The sequence below is a fragment of the Polypterus senegalus genome, chromosome 7, assembly GCF_016835505.1.
Source record: "Polypterus senegalus isolate Bchr_013 chromosome 7, ASM1683550v1, whole genome shotgun sequence".
In the NCBI taxonomy this organism is placed as follows: Eukaryota; Metazoa; Chordata; class Cladistia; order Polypteriformes; family Polypteridae; genus Polypterus; species Polypterus senegalus.
Genome location: NC_053160.1, coordinates 40,571,880 through 40,595,289, shown reverse-complemented (window position 1 = coordinate 40,595,289; position 23,410 = coordinate 40,571,880). Strand labels below are relative to the sequence as shown.

The following is a 23,410-nucleotide window of genomic DNA, read 5'->3' as shown; positions in this document are numbered from 1 at the left end:
CAGATATTATTGAACTACGGCCAACTGACAATGGAGGAGGAGAAAACAAAAACTCCAGTCTGGAAAAAATAAACCTCTGGGGGTATAAGGTCAATTATAAGAGAAAAAGTCAAAGACCGAATCAGAGACAGTCACAGTCCCAAAGACCAAGCCCGACTGACTGCCCTCCCCCTCCTCTGCATTCTATAACAGGTCCTGTGTTGGCTGTCCAATCTGACGACAGAATCTTTCAGTCATAGTCCACAACACTGTGTATGTACTGTATGTTAAGGTGTGACATATATCACTTGATTACTGGTGGTTGTGTACGCATCTGTAGAACACTGCGTTGAAATTCCATCCCAATCTCAGCCTGTGCAGAATTTGCACATTTTTTTCATGTCTATTTTTTTCCCCTGAAAGTCCAGTTTTCCTCAGACATCTCAACGCTCTGCAGGTTAGGCTGGCTGGAGACTCTTAAGTTGTTCTTAGGTAAGTATGCTCTGCAAAATGCTGCAGCATTTCCAATTTTATTCTTTCCATTAATGCTAGAATGCATTCGTTACTTGAGAAAACAGTATTGAAATATGCAAGTCTGAAAAATTAGTTAGTCTTTCATTTTTGATACTTCAGTTATTTAGGGAGAGTACAGATGATTGTAATTAGAACCTGCTATGTAATCTGCTTTATTGTAATATCTGGCAGAGACAGAGGTTAGTTCTGCTGGTCTGCCTTATTGTTTTATATATTTTAACAAATGTTTTTCCAGCATAAAGTAGTTAATGCTGACCTTTCATGGTGATTTATGATTTTATGTGTTTAGAATTTTTGTTTAATATTTTGTAAATGTGTTGCAGGTAGTGCATGAAGACAGCTTACCATCAGAAATCGTCTTCACCATTAAAACTCCACCACATTATGGTTACATTCGAAGCTTTGCAGAGGGCAAAGAGCATTACTTAGGAACCGAACAAACACCAATTACGAGCTTTACTCAGCAAGACATTAATGATGGAAATATTCAGTATGTTCAGGTTGCTGCAAATCAGTTGACAGATGATTTTGTGCTGGATGTCACCAATGAGATTACAGAAATCAAAGGAATCCTGATCTCCATTGACATCATACCTAGTGTCATTCCTGTGCAAGTGCTGAACTTCACAATACATGAAGGTTCTTCCAAAGCACTGACAGAAGACATCATAAAAGTTACTAACAAACATTTTGCAGGTTTGAACTTTGAATATTATGTCCTGGATCCACCAAAACATGGCTACATTGAAAACTCTCGCTTCCCTGGGATGAAGCTGAGCCACTTCACAAGAAAGCAGGTGCCACATGGAATTTCTATGATTTTAATATCTAGCTATCTGAGATAAGTTTACAATGTAGTATAACATGCAGATGTGTGCTTTCTTATTTATTTATCTTATAATATACTACTGTTATCAAAGTGTATCAGTTGAGAAATAAATGTTTCAAAGGATTACGTAAGAAATGAAAGTGGGTAGCAACAATTGCAAAGAATTGGGAGCATAAATAGCCATGGCTTTGTGTCCACAGTGTTGCTGCAGCCTCAAAGGTGCTTTGTTGCCAGGTTAGTGTGTTCTGTTTCTTATTTGTGGTTGTGTCTGTATCTCATGGTCTCCACCTCCGGGGTCTGCCCTGCCCAGTGTCTCTTAGCCTTGCACTTGGCATATGCAAGGGCATAACTAGTCCTCAAATTTTCTTGGTTATTTGATGTCTTCAGACCGCAGACTGATGTATTTGAAGTGCATGGTATAATGGTTCTTAGTTAGCGTGATGTGTTTATTACTCCTGTTTGTATCTTAATGAAGCAACAACAGGCGAATTCACTGACTAGGCCATCGTGAGATTTGTGCACTTGTTACTTCAGTGATGAGAGACTTGAAGTAAGCTTATTGTAAATGGAGCCAGAAGCTCAAGCAAACAGTCCAACAGCCATCGATTGGATGCCTTAATGTATTTACAGGGCGTTACTGCAGAATTCACCAAGTAGTATAGTATTTCCACATCTTTGTTTTGTTTTGGTTTTTTTTTTAGTGCAGAATCTAATTCTGACTTTTTGTTTTTCATTTTGATCTGAAATATAAAACATTTTTTTTATTACCGTCTTGATTTTTCTTGTTTATGCAACATGAATATTGATGTTTGACCATGACAGTCATGCCCTCGATGTCACAACACATTACATATAATTATGGTATAAATTATCCATCAGTGGATGCATGGAATTAATTTATGTAGTGCTAGTTAACTTCAGTTCTAAATAGGCTTTAGCATCACACTTTTGAGATTTTGAACTTTGAACCTTTTTGACTAAATACTATAATGTTGTTTAAACATAATCAAACTTTCAATCTAATTTTTGTCTCACATAGCTGATTAAATATGATACACTGGCATCTATCCTTGTCCGTGAACTGCAATGGCAATGGGATTTTTAGACATCACGTTAGTTTAGCCACAGTTAAAATAAAATGTAAAATGATATGATAATATCTCCTCTATTCTTTAAATACCAATACTTGTTTTTCATTTCTTTCTGTAGGTTGAAAATGAATTTATTTATTATGTCCATGATAACAGTGAATCCATATACGACAATTTCACTATCATCGCTAATGATACAGACCTTCGAAAGCAGAGCCAGCCATCTACTATGCATGTGAATATTATTCCGGTGAATGATGAAGCTCCAGCCATTACAACAAACAAAATACTAAGGGTAAGTTTTCTGTGTGTGTTTTTATTTGTCATCAATGCAACTATTTTAAATAATTGTTAGTAAATATAGAAGAGTAACTTTAGAAATTCTATTTGAGTTATTACTTTACTTTTGTTGTTTGCTTGTTAGCAATCGACTTTTGCATCTTCACTTTTTTCATATTTCATATGTGGAGAAACAATTTTTTCATGAAAATAATAAATTTCAGATATTCAGTAGAAGACTGCATTTTAATGTCCCTAGAACATCTTTCAGCATTTTTGAAAAGATGTGTTTCTGTGTATGTGGTAAATATTTTGTGAATGCTGTAACTTGTGAATGAATTAACAGATTTTCATTAAATTTTATGAACTACTTGCACTCATTAATTAACCTTAAGAGCTGATTAGGCTTTAAAGTGAAGGCCAACTATTTTGCTTTGAGTTTTTAAAGTTCTAAGTTTTTAAAGCCAACTCCTAAAAAAGCTAAACCACTCCTAAAAAGTTCACATAATCTGGAATAGGAATTTAGGACTTTCAAGAAAGATTATTAAAGTCAATCTGAAGCTGGAGCTTTCAGCTTTTAAAGGTGAAAATTTTCAGGCACAGTAGTTACAGTAGCTATTTGTTCCAGATCAATACAGTACAGAAGATGTTATATAATATGACATTCTAGTATAAGCTTTAGTAAAACAAAATTACAATATTTAAAAGTCTGTTAAATCAGACTGATCCATATATCACTGAAACAATTTAAAGATGTAATCATAAACCATGCTAAAAACCCCATTGTCACCAAGAGCAGAGAACAAATTTTTAATAAAAATTAAGAGACAAGGGAGGCATGCCAAGTTAGAAAACCTCTTATTAATTAAACTAATAGAAGATTAGCAGATACACAAGCAGGATCACAGCAAAGTTAATTTATATGAACACTAATAAACTCTTGCCAAATTCTAAAGAAGCTCTAAACAGCTCCATGTGGTTTAGGTAATATAAATAATTTTATTCATATGCAGGTTATCCACAGTGTATGCTAAATTTGAATGGCTCATCTAGTTTACTGAAGTTGTTTTTAAAAACCTATGTTTTTCTGGATTTCTTTTAGATTAATTAATTAAAGCTGAAATGACCTTTGCACATACAGTTGATCACACTTGAGAAATCCTAGAGCTCTTCCTTGCTGCACCAGTTGGCCTAGGATCTCTTTGCTTTCTACTTAAGACATTGTAATTATTTTCCAAAGTGTAACAGGGTTCTCTTCACTGGAGGAGCGCTCTCTTCATAACACATCCCCCAGGATGTGAACCCAGGTCCACACTCCGCTTGGAGTAGCCTTAGCCAGTCAAACAGCAGGAGACCTTCATTGGCTCAGATGACTAACTGGGCGTTTGACTGCAAGGTAGTAGAATATGTTGGGCAAATTAAATTACCAAAAAATAATCCTTTACAATGATGATACTAAAATCATAACATTTTTGCTTTTTGGATGCTTTGTAAAGAATACATAAGAAATGGTTTGAATTCATGAGAAATTAAAATATTACTTTTTGTATTGCACAAATCTAAAAAAGACATATCCTTTTACATAGACGTGTAATTTACCATTAATGATATTTTCTAATGAATATAACCTAACACTCAGTAGCAATGCCAGACATAAGAGCTGTACAGTGTGCTCTCTGAAATGAGTTCTGTGCTTTAAGCTGGTATTTGGTTTTGTTTAAATCCAGAACTAATCTACATAGACGTCACAGGCTCTAATCAAACATATACAGTCCAGCTCAGAGCTCAGGCAGAGGAAAATGCAGGCAGTACACATGACTTGGTGATCGAGTCCCTGAGTGTTCCACTGTCATTTGAACTCCCAGCTGCCCTCTGGTGGTGAATGCAGCAGAGCTGCAACAAAATTTAAAAGAGACTAGGATTTGTTGTTCCATGGTTGGTGCTGTTACACTTTGCATGAGTGCAGAGTTTCCAAACAGCATCATCCAGCGAGTACAATACAATACAATTTATTTTTGTATAGCCCAAAATCACACAAGGAGTGCCGCAATGAGCTTTAGCAGACCCGGCCTCTTGACAGCCCCACAGCCTTGGCTCTCTAAGAAGACAAAGAACATCTCCCAAAAAAAAACCCCAGTAGGGAAAAAATGGAAGAAACCTCGGGAAAGGCAGTTCAAAGAGAGACCCCTTTCCAGGTAGGTTGGGTGTGCAGTGTGTGTCAAAAGGAAGGGGGTCAATACAATACAATACACAGAACAGAAAAAATCCTCAATACAGTATAAAAATAAAAATGTAAAAATTTTTACTTAGTAGTAAAAATTAAAAGTAGTACTGTAGATCCATAAAAGAGCTTTTTTTATATGAAACTGGATGTAGTTTTGTTAGTTTGAGTTGATCATGCTGGATCTGTCCCACAATAGTATAGGGATAGATAGATAGATAGATAGATAGATAGATAGATACTTTATTAATCCCAAGGGGAAATTCACATAATCAATGTTTAACAATTATTTCTTTAATTTTAGTGTATGGTGGCACTTATTTTGAGTGATCAATTTTATGCAACAATCATAAGAAACATAAGCAGTCATTTTGCATAAGGTGTTATTAACATAAAACTAAAACAACAAATTGTAAAATTAATAGACATATTTTTTCAATATATAGTATCAGTTTCATTCAATGGCAGTCTACTGAAATGAAGCATCTCACGACTTGGGAGTCAGGAAAACATTTTCATTGGACTTATTATACAGAGTTGTATGTAATTAAAAGCTATTTGCCGGATTGCATTGACTGCTGCAGTTGAAGTCTTCAGATCTCATGTAGGAGGCTAAGTAGTGGGTATCATATTTTAATTCACCAGCCTTTAGCAGTAATAAATCACCAAGCCTGATAAATCTGCAAATGCATTCAGCCAAATGTTCTTCTATGTATTGATTCAATCTGTATTTTTCTTCTACTGTCTGCATTCCCTATATACTCCACTCTTAACATATTGTAACTATGACTGGAATAATCCTTACCATCTAACCCCTGAGATGCAAGCAAGACTTCTGTTCTCACAGGACCACTGCAGATCAGATAAGAAGGTTTACCTGATGGCCACAACCTATCTGACTGACTGACGTATTCGAAGTGTACAGTAAGAGATGATGGCTCTTAGTTGACTTGAAAGGCAAGTTCACTGAGTAGGTCTGTGTGGAATTGCGCACTTACTACTTCAGGGATGAGAGACTTCAAGTAAGCTTATTATAAAAGGAGTCTGAAGCTCCAGCAAACATCCTAATCACAGTCTTAACAGCCATCAATTGGATGCTTTAATGTTTCAGTGTGTTACTGCAGAATTCACCAAGTAGTATAGTATTCTGACATCTTTATGTATGCATATTTATGTTGTTTTTTTAAAGAGCAGAATCTATTTTTTTTTTTTTTTTTGCATTTATATGACCATTTATATTTAATGATAAAATTAAATATTCATAACATACCTTTAAGCAAATAAATCCTAAGGGCTATCCTTGCACCAGGATAAGCTACCAAGTTTAAAGGGCATAAGACAACATAACACAAGCAGAGAGTTGAAACCTAATGTCATATATATGATTTACTTATACACAATCAAAACCCAAGAACTGTAGTAAGGAATTCAAAAGCAAACCCTAAAGGGCGATAACCAATACACACGCGCAAAGGATGTTTTCTGAGAATTTCCACAATCACGGATAGTGATGTATCTTAAGAACCGATACAGCAGTGCACTGATGATGTCAACCACATAACTCTTGGGACCATGTTCTACAGCATATTTGTAAAGGTGATGGCACAAAATAGCGGCACACCAGGAGAAACTAAATGGTGATGAACGTAAAACAATATAATTTTCAAAGAACTAAAAAATATATTTCCATAAAAAAGATAAAAACAAGTATCTGGTTCAACACTACGAAAAACCTATAAAGGGAAATAATTGTTAAGAAAATGGTTTAAACAAGTGTATAAAACATTGTCAATATATATAATCATAACACTAAATATGAAAATGTGTACATTTTAAGCTTAGTTTATTTATTTAGTAGGTGACAGACTTGTACAGGTAGCATCCTTGCTTTGCTCTCTGGGTGTATTCTGCATGTTCTCCTCATGGGTAGTTTTCCACCTGCAAAGATGTGCAGGCTGGGTTAAATGGCTACCTTAAATATGCTCAAAGTGGGTGTGTGCTTGAGTAAGCACTGCAGTGTACTAGCGCCATGTCCAGGGTGGGCACCTGCCTTGTGCCTGATACTGCTGGGATTCAGGGATCTATGACCCCAATCTAAGTGGGTCTGAGAATATTATTTATTGTTGTTCTTCCCTTTTTGTCTTGTTTTAATATAAATTAATAATATCTCAATATAAATACATGAACACTTTACCATGTCATACTGCTAACATTTTAGTTTGTAGTTTTGAAAGTCAGAAACTCTTACTGTTGTGTTGTGCTATATTAATACTTACTATTCAAATTTGACTTTGATAGCCAACTGATTTGATTTGCAGTAGTTCAGCATCAACACCACAATTCCAACAGTTAATTCATGGACAGATATTGCTTTGTCTCCATTTATTGTATGTTATTCGGTTTAAAACTACTTTTGTTTTCTGCTTGTCTAATCAAATCTTTGTCTTTATATGCACTCATTATGTGATTATTAAAATTTGTATTTGCATTTTGTCTGTGAACTTGTGACAGTTCTCTGCACCTGCACTCAGTGAACTGAATTGAATTTGCTACTTATGATTATGGTTTTGGATGTAAAAGCAAGATTTTTTTGGTTGTATCATCAGTGCTTAACTGCCTATTGCTTAAGAGATTTATAAAAGCATAATTTAAAGTGTTTAGTTCTTAAGATAGCCTTGACAAGCAGCCAGTTACTGCACAGACATTTGTTTGCATCTTCTATTGTCCCACTCACTCCTTATTGAGATGGATTGCTCATATTCATTTCTGTTTTTTTTTTTTAAATATCTTGTGTGCCTTAACTTCATCAGAAAGATAAGTGAACGCGTTCAGATTCTGCCATTAGACTTTCTACTAAGAAACTATTTTTATACGCATGCCTTAATAAATATTGAAGAAAAAAGTACTGTATATTTGTTGCCAGTAAATTTTAAAGAAACTGATTATTAATTTCCTTTATTATACAATTACAATCTTTCAGAATGTAATATACTTTAAGTATAATTTCATCTGTGTCAATTGGCATGTCCGCAACTTTGTTATTTGGTGACTAAGACTGAAATGGACAAAAGAGGGAGCATGAGGTCCCACTTCAGGGACAGCTCTGGGCACTCTGGCTTTATTAAGCAGACTCCACGATCACTCATCAGTCCAGCTGGGATTTACAAAAACTTCATTTTTCATGCCTGGGTAGCAAACGTACAGTATGAGAGCCCCAAGTTTGAAGCTCTGCTTGGCCAAGGCCTGTGGACATTCTCCCCTGTCTGTATCTTGTTTATTGAGTCCTCTGTTTTTTTCCCTCCTATCCTATAAAACGTGCATGTCAGGCTAACCGCTGGCTCCAGACTGGCCTAGTGTGAATGACTGTGGTTGTATGACCCTTGCAGTGAACTGGTATTTCTTCCAAGGTGGGCTCCCGCCATCTGCCCTGTGCTGTTGGGATAGAGTTCAGCTCTTTGTGCCACTTTCATATCATAGAAAGTGAGCACCAAAAAAGAGATCTCTTACTGGCTGCTATGTCTGGATAAAGGGTAGATGGATTGGTATATGGATTAACACTAGAATTACCAGAGCCTACGAAAAAACTCGTAATTCCGTCCCACCTTAAACTGCTTCTTAAATCCCTTCACACCTCTCCGCCAGCGTCCTTTGTTCTCTAAATGTGCTGATAAAAAGAAGCTAGGAGCAGCCGGCTATTCCATCCCCCCACCAATTTAGAACGTGCACGAACTTCTCTCAGCTCATGCCTTGATTGAGTATCTGGGAGTGAAGTGGAGTTTTAGAGTGAAATAATAGATCGTTGTTTGGAACACACGCATTTCATGTCTGTTCCGTTTCTACAGTAATCTGTGTCAACACATTGTTAAAACAGAAACTTTTTTATATTCTAGTAGTAGATGACAAAATGTAGGCATAAACTATATAATGTATGAAGCCTGAAGTCCAAATAGCAAAGAAACATTTTCACAAGAATAACACAATTGCACTTTTATTCAAACATATAACTGCAGAAAGAAAAAGCCGCCTTAACATGCGACATTGACACCAGTTTACTATAACTGACTCCGTGGTTCAATAGATACAGCCCCGCTTGGAATCAAGGGTCACGGTTCGATCCTGCGCCCTCCTTTTGAGAAGTAAACTGTTCTTAGTCTTACTGTTTTAGTATAAAAACATACATTTGATTTCAGTCTGTAACAGCCGGTGCAATTTATGATCTTTGTAAAGGTTAGCTTTTTTTTTTATTCACTTTTCACTCTCTCAGTCGCGTTCAGAATCAATCCATACAACCCCATCTGACACGGCTGTTTTCACTAAAGACGCGCTATAGCTCTGCAGTGTACCACGATGCATACTAACGCCAAAACCCCCCCTACCCCAACCCCCCGTGGGTTCTGACACACAAACGCTAGCGAAGCTGCCTTCTTCGTATCTCACCGTCACTTGCTTTTCTTTTTATTCAGTTTTATTGAGTGTTCCTGCCAGTCCCCGCATGTTGCTGTATGCTTTTCTTTTGCACCCAGGACATGCAGAAGAAAGAATGGTAAAGACCAACTTCGGCGCTATATGCAATCATCAGACACTCCCCATCTGCCCGTGTCGCTCAAACACAGGAACATATATTAGTGTAAAAGTATAACAAAAGTGCACTTTTATTCAAGTGCACTTTTCCATCGCCTTTTCCTGTAAGAAGCAATGTACACACTTCTCTCTATGCTGTGGTTTCTATTACACACCTGAAAGAAAGAGACAATATATGTGAAAATATAATGTGCAATATTATTTGAAAACGAACAGCGTCAGATCGGGTGTGAATTTATGCAGGAACTGGAAATTCTCTGATGCGGACCTTCCCCCAGGGAAGAAAGTACAGTGTCAGGTGCTCATTCAGTGTAATAGAAACCATAGCACAGAGAGGTGTGTACACGGCAACAAGTACACGTGTCGTAAATGTAGGAAGGACGGTCCTTGGGTGTGTGGGAACTGTTAATATTTGAATGTGATGATTTTATATAGCACGGAATGAAAATCTGCACTTCTTAGCATTGCACCATGCAAGATGTCGTATCAATCGCCTACTGTATCTTGCTTTTTTTTCTTCGTTATACAGGTAGTTTTGAATAAAAGTGCACTTGTTTTGTTTGCGAAATGAAGTGTCTGCGTGCACTTTTCGTGGCATTACACGTGTATTTTTGAGCATGCCCGTTTGAGCAGTATAAAAGTATTGAAAAGTATAACAAAACAACGGGCAGATGGGAGTGTCTGATGATTGCATATAGCGCCGAACTTACTGCTCTTTACTATTCTCTCCTCTGCGTGCCCTGGAGTACAAAAGAAACAGAATACAGACGCGCTATAGCTCTGTGCTGTACCACGATGCATACTAACGCACCACCGGTTCTGACACACAGACGCTGGCGAAGCTGTCTTCTTCGTATCTCACCGTCACTTGATTTTCTTTTTATTCAGTTTTATTGAGTGTTCCTGCCAGTCCCCGCATGTTGCTGTATGCTGGATATGTTCATATGTATTGTCTCTTTCTTTCAGGTGTGTAATAGAAACCACAGCATAGAGAGAAGTGTGTACACTGCTTCTTACAGGAAAAGGCGATGGAAAAAGTGCACTTGAATAAAAGTGCACTTTTGTTATACTTTTACACCAATATATGTTCCTGTGTTTGAACGACACGGGCAGATGGGGAGTGTCTGATGATTGCATATAGCGCCGAAGTTACTGGTCTTTACCATTCTTTCTTCTGCATGTCCTGGGTGCAAAAGAAAAAGCATACAGCAACATGCGGGACTGGCAGGAACACTCAATAAAACTGAATAAAAAGAAAAGCAAGTGACGGTGAGATACGAAGAAGGCAGCTTCGCCAGCGTTTGTGTGTCAGAACCGGGGGGCGTTAGTATGCATCGTGGTACACTGCAGAGCTATAGCGCGTCTTTAGTGAAAACAGCCGTGTCAGATGGGGTTGTATGGATTGATTCTGAACGCGACTGAGAGAGTGAAAAGTGAATAAAAAAAAAAGCTAACCTTTACAAAGATCATAAATTGCACCGGCTGTTACAGACTGAAATCAAATGTATGTTTTTTTACTAAAACAGTAAGACTAAGAACAGTTTACTTCTCAAAAGGGAGGGCGCAGGATCGAACCCGTGACCCTTGATTCCTAAGCGGGGCTGTATCTATTGAACCACGGAGTCAGTTATAGTAAACTGGTGTCAATGTCGCATGTTAAGGCGGCTTTTTCTTTCTGCAGTTATATGTTTGAATAAAAGTGCAATTGTGTTATTCTTGTGAAAATGTTTCTTTGCTATTTGGACTTCAGGCTTCATACATTATATAGTTTATGCCTACATTTTGTCATCTACTACTAGAATATAAAAAAAGTTTCTGTTTTAACAATGTGTTGACACAGATTACTGTAGAAACGGAACAGACATGAAATGCGTGTGTTCCAAACAACGATCTATTATTTCACTCTAAAACTCCACTTCACTCCCAGATACTCAATCAAGGCATGAGCTGAGAGAAGTTCGTGCACGTTCTAAATTGGTGGGGGGATGGAATAGCCGGCTTCTCTTTATCAGCACATTTAGAAGACAAAGGGCGCTGGCGGAGAGGTGTGAAGGGATTTAAGAAGCAGTTTAAGGTGGGATGGAATTACGAGTTTTTCGTAGGCTCTGGTAATTCTAGTGTTAAATATCTGAACAGTGTGAGAGACACATAGTGAGATCTTCTAATAACTATCACATTCATGATTCTTTTGGATAATGAACAATTTTCATTCTTTTTCACAATACCACCCTATCTTTTTTGTAATAAAAGGACCACTGTTGTTTATATATCCCTTGTATTTTCATTTAGTACACTTCAATTTGCATTTTTTCTCTGTAAAAATTGTAAATCCATTATATTCCACAAGGTGGCACACCAAGGCCTTCTTTCATATCTGCTTCACCCTCACTTTACCTTTTTACTTTGATTTTAGTGGTCATAAAAACCTGAGGACTGACTTATTTTTTATTGGCCCTTAAACTTGAAAAGGCTGTGGTTAACACTGGCACCCCATTGTTCCATTTCTCCTTCTCCACTGAAAATGCAGAAGTCTGCTGAAAGTATATGTAGTCAAAGGAGATTTAGGAAAGGAAGATGACTGGACTTCTTCAGATAAACACAACTTCTAAGTGTTTAAGGATGTTCTTTAATGTAGTAACTTTCAGACTGACTACCATCCTAGAGCATACTGCAATATAACTTGTCTTTGTTCAGGTAGGTGTGTAAGCCAGAGTCACACATTAAGCATCTTCTGGGCTTTGAATCTTCAGTCCTAAGCATAACATGGTGGGGCAGACGTTAGTGGTATTTTAGCCTTGCACTTCCACGAGAGTGAGTTTGAAATCTTGGGCCTGGGTCTAGTCATTTTCTGGGTGAGTTTTGCATATTCTGCTCAATTGAGTGGGTACTCTATAATTTTCCTCCCACATTCCCAAAGACATGCCGGTTGGCTTGAAGTTGACCCAGTGTGAGAGTATTTGGGAGTGTACCCTGTGATGGTCTGGTGCCCCATCCTGGGTTATTTCCTGATTTGCACTCAGTGTTGCCAGCATTGGGTCTAGCCTACCGAACTAGACAGAGCAAGTGTGGAAAATGGAAGGATAAATGGAGCTTTGTGCCTTCAAGACCATTATCTTAACAGCTGCCTTCTGATTGTTTAATGCACTGCATTTCAGGCTGTTCACTCTATCTAAACTGGTGTAAGCTGTAAAGTAATTTAGTGTGCGGTTTCTGATTTTAATCATCACTGCTTATTTTCTGCCCCATTTCTGGCAATAAATCAGGTGTAGATTTTTGCTGCAACTGAATTACTTATAAGAGTAGTAATGAATGGCCAGCACCACGACTGGCAACCATGTCATTTCTAGAGCTCAATATAGACTGATAACACACAGGGGAAGGTGCTTACGTAATCTGGTCCGTATAGCAAAAAAGAGAACTTTGGCAAATGCATGTGGGGTACAGGACAGTTTAAACGAAGATACTGAAAAGTCGGCTAAAGCGTACACTATTATACAGCCAGGTCAGGCTAATGTTGTTAGTTATTCTAAATAACTTCCATAACCACCTGCAGGCTTTCTTATCTTGTATGTGCAGTTTTTATATTAGAAGCACAAATTAGTTTGATTATTTGAATCTTGCATGATACATGCTGGAAATGGGGTTCTATGTAATAAAGATTGCTTGATTGACCTGCATGTCTCAGTGCCATAAGCAGTGTTTTGAAACTTTTTATTTCATTGCACATTAAGTGCTGTGCTGTGCAGACTCTGACTTGGCAGTCTGTTATTGCTCCATAGGTAGGATGTATAGGTTGGCAAATGCTGTACAGTATGTAAGAATAATGATTACAAAAAAAACCTTTTATGCAGAAATACCTGAACTTAGATTTGTACTGCCAGTTAACTGAACAGTGAGAAAGTACAGCAGCGTGTAGGACCAGGAAATCATATGCTGTCAAAGAACAGAATAAGCGTCAATACCGAGAGCCTGATACTTTCTGCTGTACCAAAAGCAAGAGCAAAAACCAGACATCATAGTCAATACAAAAAGCAAGGATACAAAACCAAGAAATACTAGAAAGACACACACAAAGAGTTTTAGAAGTTTAGAAGATTCAAGATGTCACAATGCACCAAACCTTTCTCCCTGGCAACCAAGAATGGCATCTAGGCAGTGGAGCCCGCAAAATGGCAGTGCCCCCAAAAAACCAGATGTCATTGTTGAAATGTAACATCACTTAAAAAGTCCACTAAAAATAGGAAAAGTTGCTACAAACTTTGTAAAAGCCACAAAACCAATGTTACTGTAACAAAACACTGGACAAAAATTAGATAATTTTTTAAAGGTGAAGACCCATAACAATTAATAAAGGGATATTTTTACAAACATCATGGATCACTGGGATATGAAACTCACTATAATATTTAGAACTTATCATTCCATGTTGTGACCTTCACCCAGACTAAGCGTGGTGACTTAAGAGTAGACCTGGAAGTACATTGTCCGCTGTTTTGATGTCTGACTGATGGTATGTTGGCAGAGGAGCACTGCAGCATTTTTCTCCATTCCACACCCTTCAGTAAGGAGCCAAATGGTCTTTGAAGCAAGTCGATATGGCCACCAAAATAATTAAATCATCTTCATTTCCAATAGTTGTTGTACCTACCATAATGTTCCTCCCTCATCATTGCAGTGTATTATGTTTCCTATAATATATTAAGGATGAATGTTGTCAAACTGCTATAAACATCTTTCATAAGGAAGGGGAGCAAAATTAAAGAATTCATTCACTGTTCATTTCGTGAAGCAAGATTGTAGAGTGGTAAATGCTCCATTCTGTGTTAGCCATTTATTGAACTAGCATTGCCTACAGGGCTGACGTCTGCTTTCTGTGTGATGCTCCTTAGACAGACGTATTATCCTTTATTGTAGTAAGTGGAATCTGGCACTTTTGTAAAACTATTTATTGATAAACAAGCTGACTTTATTTTATAGAGTACCGTTCATTAGTGAATATCATGCTAAGGTGCTTTACTAATACAGCGGCACAACATGATTGTTTTTAACTTTAGAACAGTTGTGGTGAGAGCAGCCCATTCAGACCACCAAGCCTGTCCATCCTGTTCACTTGGATTCTCCAAAATAGCATCAAGTTGACATTTAAATGTCACTAAAGTTCTGCTCTTCGCCACAATACTTGGTAATTTATCCCATGTGTCTATAGTTTTTTGCATGAAGAAAAACTTTCGATAGAATTTTGAGAAATTTGTCCTTTCGAATGTGTCCCAATTGAAATATATTTTGTTTATTGAAGGCTTACTCAAGGTCACACTGCAGGTTGTTGTGAGGGACTAAACTGGAAATCAGTTTATACTTTACAGTCCATTGACTTTTTTCAGATTTCTGGTGTGGCCTGAACTGTTAAGTGGTCCTTAATTTGTTATTAACAAAAACAGTTCAAAATCCTCTGAGCTTGGACAGACAAAAATCGTTTTGTTTTTTTTTAAAGTGAGCATAACTTTTAGGCCATTATTAAAGGATGTGAAATGACATACCACTGTACATACAACACATGCTGGCTGGAATTAAAGTTTTGATGTAGTTCCAATGACAACAAAAATCGGAGGAAATCAGGCTAGGCCCTTAACTACACGACCAAAAAAGGTTCATCAAATTCATGTTGTGAAATTCTTCTATGTATTGTCATTATCGTTTAAAAAGCATCATTTTTTAATTTTTTTTTACCTTGTCAGTCTGTCTCTCAGCCCTGTACAGATTGAATAATGTGGAGATCTGGGGTTTACAGGTCTGATCAATTTGTGAGGCCTGTTCATTTTCTTTCTTGTTGTCACCTCTAGGGACAAGAGCAAAAAAAAAAAAAATCTGAGTAAAAGATTTAAGAATTTCCAATCTGATTTTGTAGATGTACAATGTTTGCCTCTATTACTTATATTTTTTATTTCATGGCCTACTATGGCTCCTCCAGAAGCAGAAGAGAACAGAAATAGAGAAATACCAAGAGGCCCATCCCAGGTGCCCCCTGTGTTGAGTTTGCATGTTCTCCCCTTTGTCCAGAAGAGTTTCCTCAAGGTGCTTTGGATTCTTCCCACAGTCCAAAGACAGAAAGGTTAGGGGGACTGGTCCCTGAAGTATGAGCGCATGCATGTTTACAGCCTGCCAAGGATTATTCCTGCCTTGCACCTGATGTTTAATGTGATAGGCTACAATTTCCACACAACTCTACCCTGGATATCTGGGTTTAGAAAATGGATGAATAGAGTATTAATGTGGAATTCTCTGTTACTAGTTGTTTCCCTTATATTGTGGTATTTTTAAATATTAATAACAAATTAATTTTTGCCTTATTCTTGTTCACCTTTTATTTCAAAATTATTACAATTATCCAGTAAATTAAATTCAAGGTTGGTTGAAGTTTGGAGAGCAGTAGGATGCAGTAGATAACATGGCCTAGTAATTGTCAGGTGTTGAGTACAGAAGTGAAAGACGTTGTCCACATCCTAATATAAAAAGTCTAACCTCAGCATTATTCTTGAGGTCTGTCTGGTTTAGCTCATAACTTCCTTTTGTTTGTTCTCCTAATGTAGCCTCCAATACCTTCCTCTGAGTTTAGCGTTTGTCTGCTGGTTTGTGCAAGAAAGTTTCCTACAACTTGCGTCTTTCACTATGCACCACAGCTGACTTTATCAGGCAGTTTATTCGAGATTGCTGGGCTGATGTGCTCCCTTTTTCCTTCTTCCTATTAAAGTATGTTAAATTGAAAAGCTGAAGCTGTTGGCAAATTCTCTAGGTGACAACCTAAAAAGCGAGAGTGTTCTCTGAATAAATTATTTCGATTATCTCAAGCAGCCTTCTTGAAATACAGCCTTTTGAGGAACTCTTTGCATTTTAAATTCTATGATTAGGCTTTTAATGTTATACAGTACAGCTGCATATTGGTGAAACAAAAATGTTAGGAGGACTTCTAGATATGTTAGGCTTAAAAGCTTAGTAAATAATTTATATTCTTATAATCTGAACATCTGCTGTTGGAACTTTATAAACTGTCATTAAGCTTCCCATGATGCTTCCTTGTATGATTAAAATAGCAGGCGTGATAATTTGAGAGAAGAATAATGAAATATAAAGAGTTTATATATGCAGTGTGGTACTTTTTGGGCCAAAGGGGAAACTTAGTTTTTTACAGAAGCTCAATTAATAAATATTATAAAAAACAACAACAGCCTTCTCAAATATACACCAGAAATACTAAAAAGAAAGAAACCTCCAGATTTGACTAAATATTAAGAGAACAGTTACAATACAGTCACAGTGACTTATTATGCAGGTATATTGCCATTGGTACAAAGAAGTCTGAGTACTCTGTCAGAGAGGAGACATGCAGCATTGTGCACAGCGTGAACCCATACAGAGTACATTTGTACTGATTTTTAATTTAATTTAAATTTTAAATTAAATTTAATTCATAAAATGTAAATTAATTTAAATAAAATAATTAATTTTAATTTAATTTTTAATACATTTGTTGTGCTGATTTAACATGGGTGGCTTTAAATAATACCTGTTGTGGCCAAATGGTTAGATAACGACCTGCCCAAGATTGAACATTATAATACGGACCAGTACCCATATTTATGAAGCGTCTCAAAGTGGCAAAACTGCCCTAATTGGCTCAAAAATCTTAGATTGATGAAAAATTGGGCCTTTTTGGTAGGACCAGGAGTAAAAGCATTTCATTAGTTTTCCTAATTTAGGAAACCACTCCTAACTTCAGCAGGATTTAGGAGAGATGGTGAGTTTTACTAGCTCACTAGGAGCAGCCAAAAGATGGAGTTCAGGCAGAGACTGGCAGTCGACACGCACATTCTGGAAAGGTGGAATGTTTTGGAAATGCTGGATATCAATTAACCTCGTAAAAATATATTGACAGAGATAGATGGAGCAATCACAGAATTCATTTTTATGAATATTATTCTATGTGGAGATGCCATCTGCTGACAGCTTTAATGAGAGTGTCAGTAACATTACATTTTTTGGCCACAGGGAAAATGCAGCTTTACAATACTGATGATTTAAGTATGTCACAAATAAACATTTCTCATATTTTGCACCAAACTTTGAACGCCCTTACCTAATCTCAGACACCACCTTAAGTCATGCTGTGGTGCTGACATCCAGTCATGTGACTGGCAAGATCATGTAGCTGGTGCTAACAACAAAAATAACAGCACTAGAACAAGAGCACCGCAAAATGGTGGAAATTGCAGCAGATACAGATTTACAAAATGGTGCCAAAAATAACAATACCAAAACAAAAAAGTATATAATCATATAATTTTAATAGTACCAAACTCTTTTTGTCAAAGTATTGGACCCACACTTGGCTAATATAACAATATCACTTTTACCGAAGATATAAGTAATGATTTACCATATTATTGGTCCAGATTAGCATCGGGTGCTATGCCATTTGGCACATGAGATATCACACAGGTACTGTACATGACCGTTTTTTTTTTTGTTTTTTTACCATAATAGTTTCATTGCACCAATATAAGCAATCACTGTTTATATTGTGTAATAATTTTCTTCATGGATCAAACTATTAGAAGGTCCTTTACAAGGAAAAAACAAAGAGTACAGTTCAAAGTAAATGCTAAACTACAGGAACACTCAATCCATGTTAAATAACGAGGAACCTTTGAGGAGCCTACACAAGTAAATGCGAACTGATTGACATGAGTGTATAAGTCCGGGGAAATCAACATCAAAATCGTTGATACAGAAGAGTAAGAGAATAAAGGCCAATAGGGCAACACAGAAAAGATGAGTGTGAAGGCCGACTTTGATTTTATCCCTTGATTGGTCTTGACAAACAGATTTTATGAGCTTAGAAACCACAATGCTGAGTGAGCATTGGCTGAGAATTAGACAAGAAATCTTACGAGCAGTTGAGAGGTTGGTAACAGAGAATCTCAGATGTTTGGCAGGTTGGCATGTGGCAGGAGTTGATGATAGGTAATCTGAGTTTGAGAAATTAAGTTTTGTAACTCAGTAGCAAAATCATAGAGATAATATGATAACACAGAGTCAACTATATATTTTTAATGTATATATGGGATTTCGATGACAAGGAGGACTATCCAGTAATTGAAATGCAGGAGGCACCTGCTGTGAATTCAGAATTTAAAATGCAGCACAATACAGTACATTAATATTGGCCAACAGGAAGAATTAGCAGATGGCACAGCACATTCAGCATCACTACAAAACAGGGACGTGATGTAAAAAATTAAATAAAATTATGAGTAAACAACTGATTATACTTTGGGAACCAGTAGAATCAAATGGCACAATAGAAAACACAGCAACAAAATTGCTGAGGTCAGTAGTTTAGGCATGTGTCTCAGACACTTCTGACGTTTTAGAAACTGTGAATCACTAGACCATATTGAAAATGAGTCATTAATGGCTAAGTTAAGAATGGAATAATAATTATAAGGAATTATAAATTTATAAGGTGTTAGCAAAAATAAAATAAAAAGACAAACGCACTGGCTTCCCAGCTGGACACAGATTAGCTAGAATCAGCCGAGTTTCGCTGCAGTTACATAGCTTTTTTTTGGTTCAGTAATCACTCGGGTTGCATCACTGGGAAGCAACTTACTATGGCCACTCCTTGAATTCTGGAGTGGAGTTTAGAATGAACTGTTTGTCTCACCAAATACTTCCTCATTCCAAAGAAGCATTTGAGGTGCAAGTGGGCCTCTTTTGAAAAAGCAATGTCAGCTTTTAGATTATTGGGTTAAGCTAGTATTTTAGTATTTATTTTACTTCATGATTTATTCCTTTGAAATTCCAGCCCAACTGAAGTCTAACTAAGAGAAAGACACAATCCTGTAAGTTTAAGTATTAAAATTATTTTAGGTTTTATTAAAGCAGTGTTTCTTAAACCATGGATATGTTTGTGATGGGTCAAGTCATGAAAATTAGCAGTTTGCCCAAGCCTGAATTCTGTAGTGAGTGATACACTGCACTCTGTTTACCATACTATTTTTGTGGTAGTATGCAAACAACTCTGTGATGCACTGTGGGGATGGGGAGCTTTCATTTCTGTGGCACAAAAATATAAAAAATATTCCCAATGAAACCACCCATCCCTCTCACAACCAGTGAAACTATCAACTGAGATGCCTGATAAACAGAGACGTATGTCAGAAAGGAGGAGACAGGAGGGAATGACAGACAAGTGTGTGAGGTGAATGAATCACAAAACTGTGATGATTTTCAGGGTGCTATGAAGGGTGAGTGAATTGAGTTGGGTTATATGCATTATGTTGTACGCTAAAAGCAGTTTCCGTGGGCATGCACAACTAGTTGATGTATCATCATAAGTTCACTACACTTTGAATCTGAGCCTGTGATTTTGCATGAAGTTTAATTTGTCTCAGTCAGGAAGAATTCCTTCTTATAACAATGTTTAAATCTTTTTCATAAATTTAAACATACTGGTGAAGGATGTGATTGTTGGGTATTTAGAACTGTAAGAATGGAAGAAAATATCCAAATGTTAAGACAAGCTGCAAGCATTCAATAAGATGTCAGTCAGTAGCATTAAAGTAAGTGCTTCACTGAGATGTGGCTTGGAGCTGAAACTCTGGACTAAACGGTTGCACTGGATAGGTTTAAAGTCGTGTTGGTAGACAGAAGAAGGGAAAGCAGCAAGAAAAAAGGACTGGACACACCGGTTTTCTGAATTAAAAATTGTGCAACCCCAGACATGTTGCAATTAACACTAGAATTACCAGAGCCTACGAAAAAACTCGTAGATCCGTCCCACCTTAAATCGCTTCGCACCTCTCCATCAGCGTCTTTTGTCCTTTAAATGTGTTGATATGCTGCAAGCAGCCTACTATCACATCCCCCACCGGCGCACAGTTTTCTCAGCTCAAGCCTGTTTACCTGCGTGTCAGTTGCTTGGAATTGTATAGAGTGAGAAGTCAAGCAAAATCACACCTTTTTATATATACTATATCGTTATTTGGAACACATGCATTTCACGTGTGTTCCATGTCTACAGTGATCTATGTACAGTAAACACATTGTTAAAACAGAAACCTTTTTCATGTTTTAGTAATGTAATGAAACCATGTTATATTTTCCTCCACCCTCACCAATTTTTACCAGTTTGTGGAATATGCAACAAGAGAAAACAGGACCCAGGACTTGAGCACTGTCTCCCTTCCTATTCACGATCTACACAACAGACTTGCAGCACAATACCAACACTTGCCATTTACAGAAATTTTCAGATGACTCATTCATCATAGGCTGCATTAATAATGGAGATGATTCAAAGAACAGGAAAGTCATGAAGGACTTGTGGTGCAAGGACAACAACCTGCAGCTCATCAGCAAGACAAAAGAACTGGTATAAAAGAACAAAAGAACAAGTATAAAATACAACTAGTGCATACATTTTTTTAGTAATAATTGAGATACTTTTTTACTTGGTTTATTTGTTAAATGAAAAGTGGGGTATAGTATTATTATTGTTATTTAGTAGACTTTATCAAAAGTGACTCACAAAGAATGTTATAATATATACAAGAATGATTAGAAGTTATTTGTTATGCTATTTGCAAATTAATTTAAAAAAATGTATTGTTCATTTTGGAGCTCATTTGATATTAATTTATTGAGAGATAAACAAAATAAAATGTTTATATTAATTGTTTTTTGGCCCTGCAGTGGGTTGACACCTGGGGCTTGTTTCCTGCCTTGCGCCCTGTGTTGGCTGGGATTGGCTCCAGCAGACCCCCGTGACCCTGTAGTTAGGATATAGTGGGTTGGATAATGGTTGGTTGGCTGGTTGAATTGTTTTTTTGACTACTTTATTTCTTCCCAGTCCTATTAATCAAGTTGGTAAGTTACGTGATTGTTCATAGTATCCTTTCAAAAATCATCATATCCTTGCACTGCATCCCAAAAATGGATTTCTCTCAGTTTTACTAAAGCTAAGCATTTACACTGGCAGTGATATACCTCAGGAATGTACTTCTTGCTTTGAATTACTGGTATATAATTATTGGTTTATTAACAATACATTTACTTTCCACTATTGTCTTTAGTAATATTCATGTGAGATGTATGCTTGAAAGGAAACAAAGAACATTTACAGTTTTGTTTCATTATATGACCATTGCTATTCATTGTGTATGGCTTCAGTGCCATTATGATAATATTAACCTTCTTGGGTCCCAGTATGACATCAATTTTCTTATTTGAGTCCTCAGATTCAAATGTTTAAGAACACCTGTATTAATAAGTGATATTAAATAATGCATTCATTCTTAAGACTGCATAATCCAGTTCATGGTCATGGGGGAGGGCTGGAGCCTGTCATAACATTACTGGGCACATGGTGGGAAACAGACATAAACAGGATTCAATGCATTTTACTGTGATGATCAGAAAAGCTCTTATTCATCATTTTAAAGTAGCTAAAGTAATGTATTCCTAGGGGATGGAAGGTAAAATCAAAAAGAAAAAGGATAAGAAAAATGATAATAATTTATAAAATAATAAATTTCTGCATATTCCACATGTTGTAGTCTAAATTTTGAGATCCCTTTTTTTGAATTATTATAGTTGCTATAGATTTCGGGATTGTTTATGCATTCGTGATATATTTTATTGTAATTATAATGTTGTCAATCCAGCACCATCTTGTTGTTTGTTTTTATTGTGGGTTCCATTAATTAGTTTTGCTTGGTTGTGGCAATTTTGTTTATGTTGATGATGCCTGTTATTAGTCACATTGATTGGTCAACATCATTATGCGTAACTCCACTGTGCACTCCTTATTTATTAGTGTGGAACTTTATCCACATACAGTGATATCTTGGTTAATGAGTCATTTGAGAAGTCTACATTAAACACACTGGTGCAGACGCAAATTCAACAACCAATCTGCTGGAGTGCGGACATCATACAACTTCTTTACACAGAACAGCTGTCTGTCATTGTTATTATGTGTACTGTAGAACATGAAGTTATTCATGAGGTTAATTCATACATACTGTAGTTGTTTTAATATATTTTAGTATCTATAAATATAAATTATCGTGTATGTCACAAAACCTAAAGCAATATCATTAGAAATTAAAGTGCAGATTAATAAAAGGGGTAGAAGATGAAGAAAGGAAATGCCATGTAGCAGAATCATTGTGGTCGTGAAAGAAGCCAGTGCAGAGTGTGGAGGAAAAAATGCAGACAGAGAGAGGACTTACTTAGAAATATCACTGATAAAGTCCATTACTCTGGGTGGTTAGCCACCGAGTCTTCTTAAGGATCTTGATTTAGATTGTCTCAGAGAACTGAAGAAAGTAAAGCAGATGTTGTTACCTCTGAGCCAAAGTAAGGTACGAGGTGCATCTGGTGGCATGAAATGTCTAGGCTAGTGTTGTAGAATAACCTTTCATTTCGTTGACTTCATGAAATAGAATTACACCCTTTGACATCATCTGGAGTTCACAGGGACAGTTATCTGGTACCAGAATAATTATTGCTGTCCAGTTCAGTGGCAAATTCTGGATTAGTACAGAAAAATAAATATTAGCAAAGTCTGGACATTTATTTGAAGGAGTTTACAAACAACGTAACAAAGGCTATTTTACAGGAATTTTCAAATTATAAAAATCTTACATTGACAAGTTTAAATCAATAATCTGTATAATAAAAGCCCAGCGCCGTGTCTGGGTCTGCGTTCCATTTGGCTGTATAGCCGCCCTGTAGAAAAGCCCCAGTCCGTCCCCTCTCAGAATTCCTGCTTACCCCGCTCCTGTCCTTTCCCCTTTGCTTTTATTTTTCCTGATCCCGAAAATCTTTTCAAAA

The 23,410-nt window shown here is 36.8% G+C and overlaps 1 protein-coding gene across 1 annotated transcript in view; it reads left to right on the top strand.

Annotated features, from left to right (window-relative positions):
• cspg4ba (chondroitin sulfate proteoglycan 4ba) overlaps positions 1 to 23,410 on the top strand; it is a 99,016-nt gene that overhangs the window by 59,478 nt on the left and 16,128 nt on the right. The window contains exons 4-5 of the mRNA XM_039758523.1: positions 837 to 1,310; positions 2,552 to 2,728. Coding sequence (XP_039614457.1) covers positions 837 to 1,310; positions 2,552 to 2,728 — 651 coding nt within the window. The remainder of the gene's footprint in view (positions 1 to 836; positions 1,311 to 2,551; positions 2,729 to 23,410) is intronic.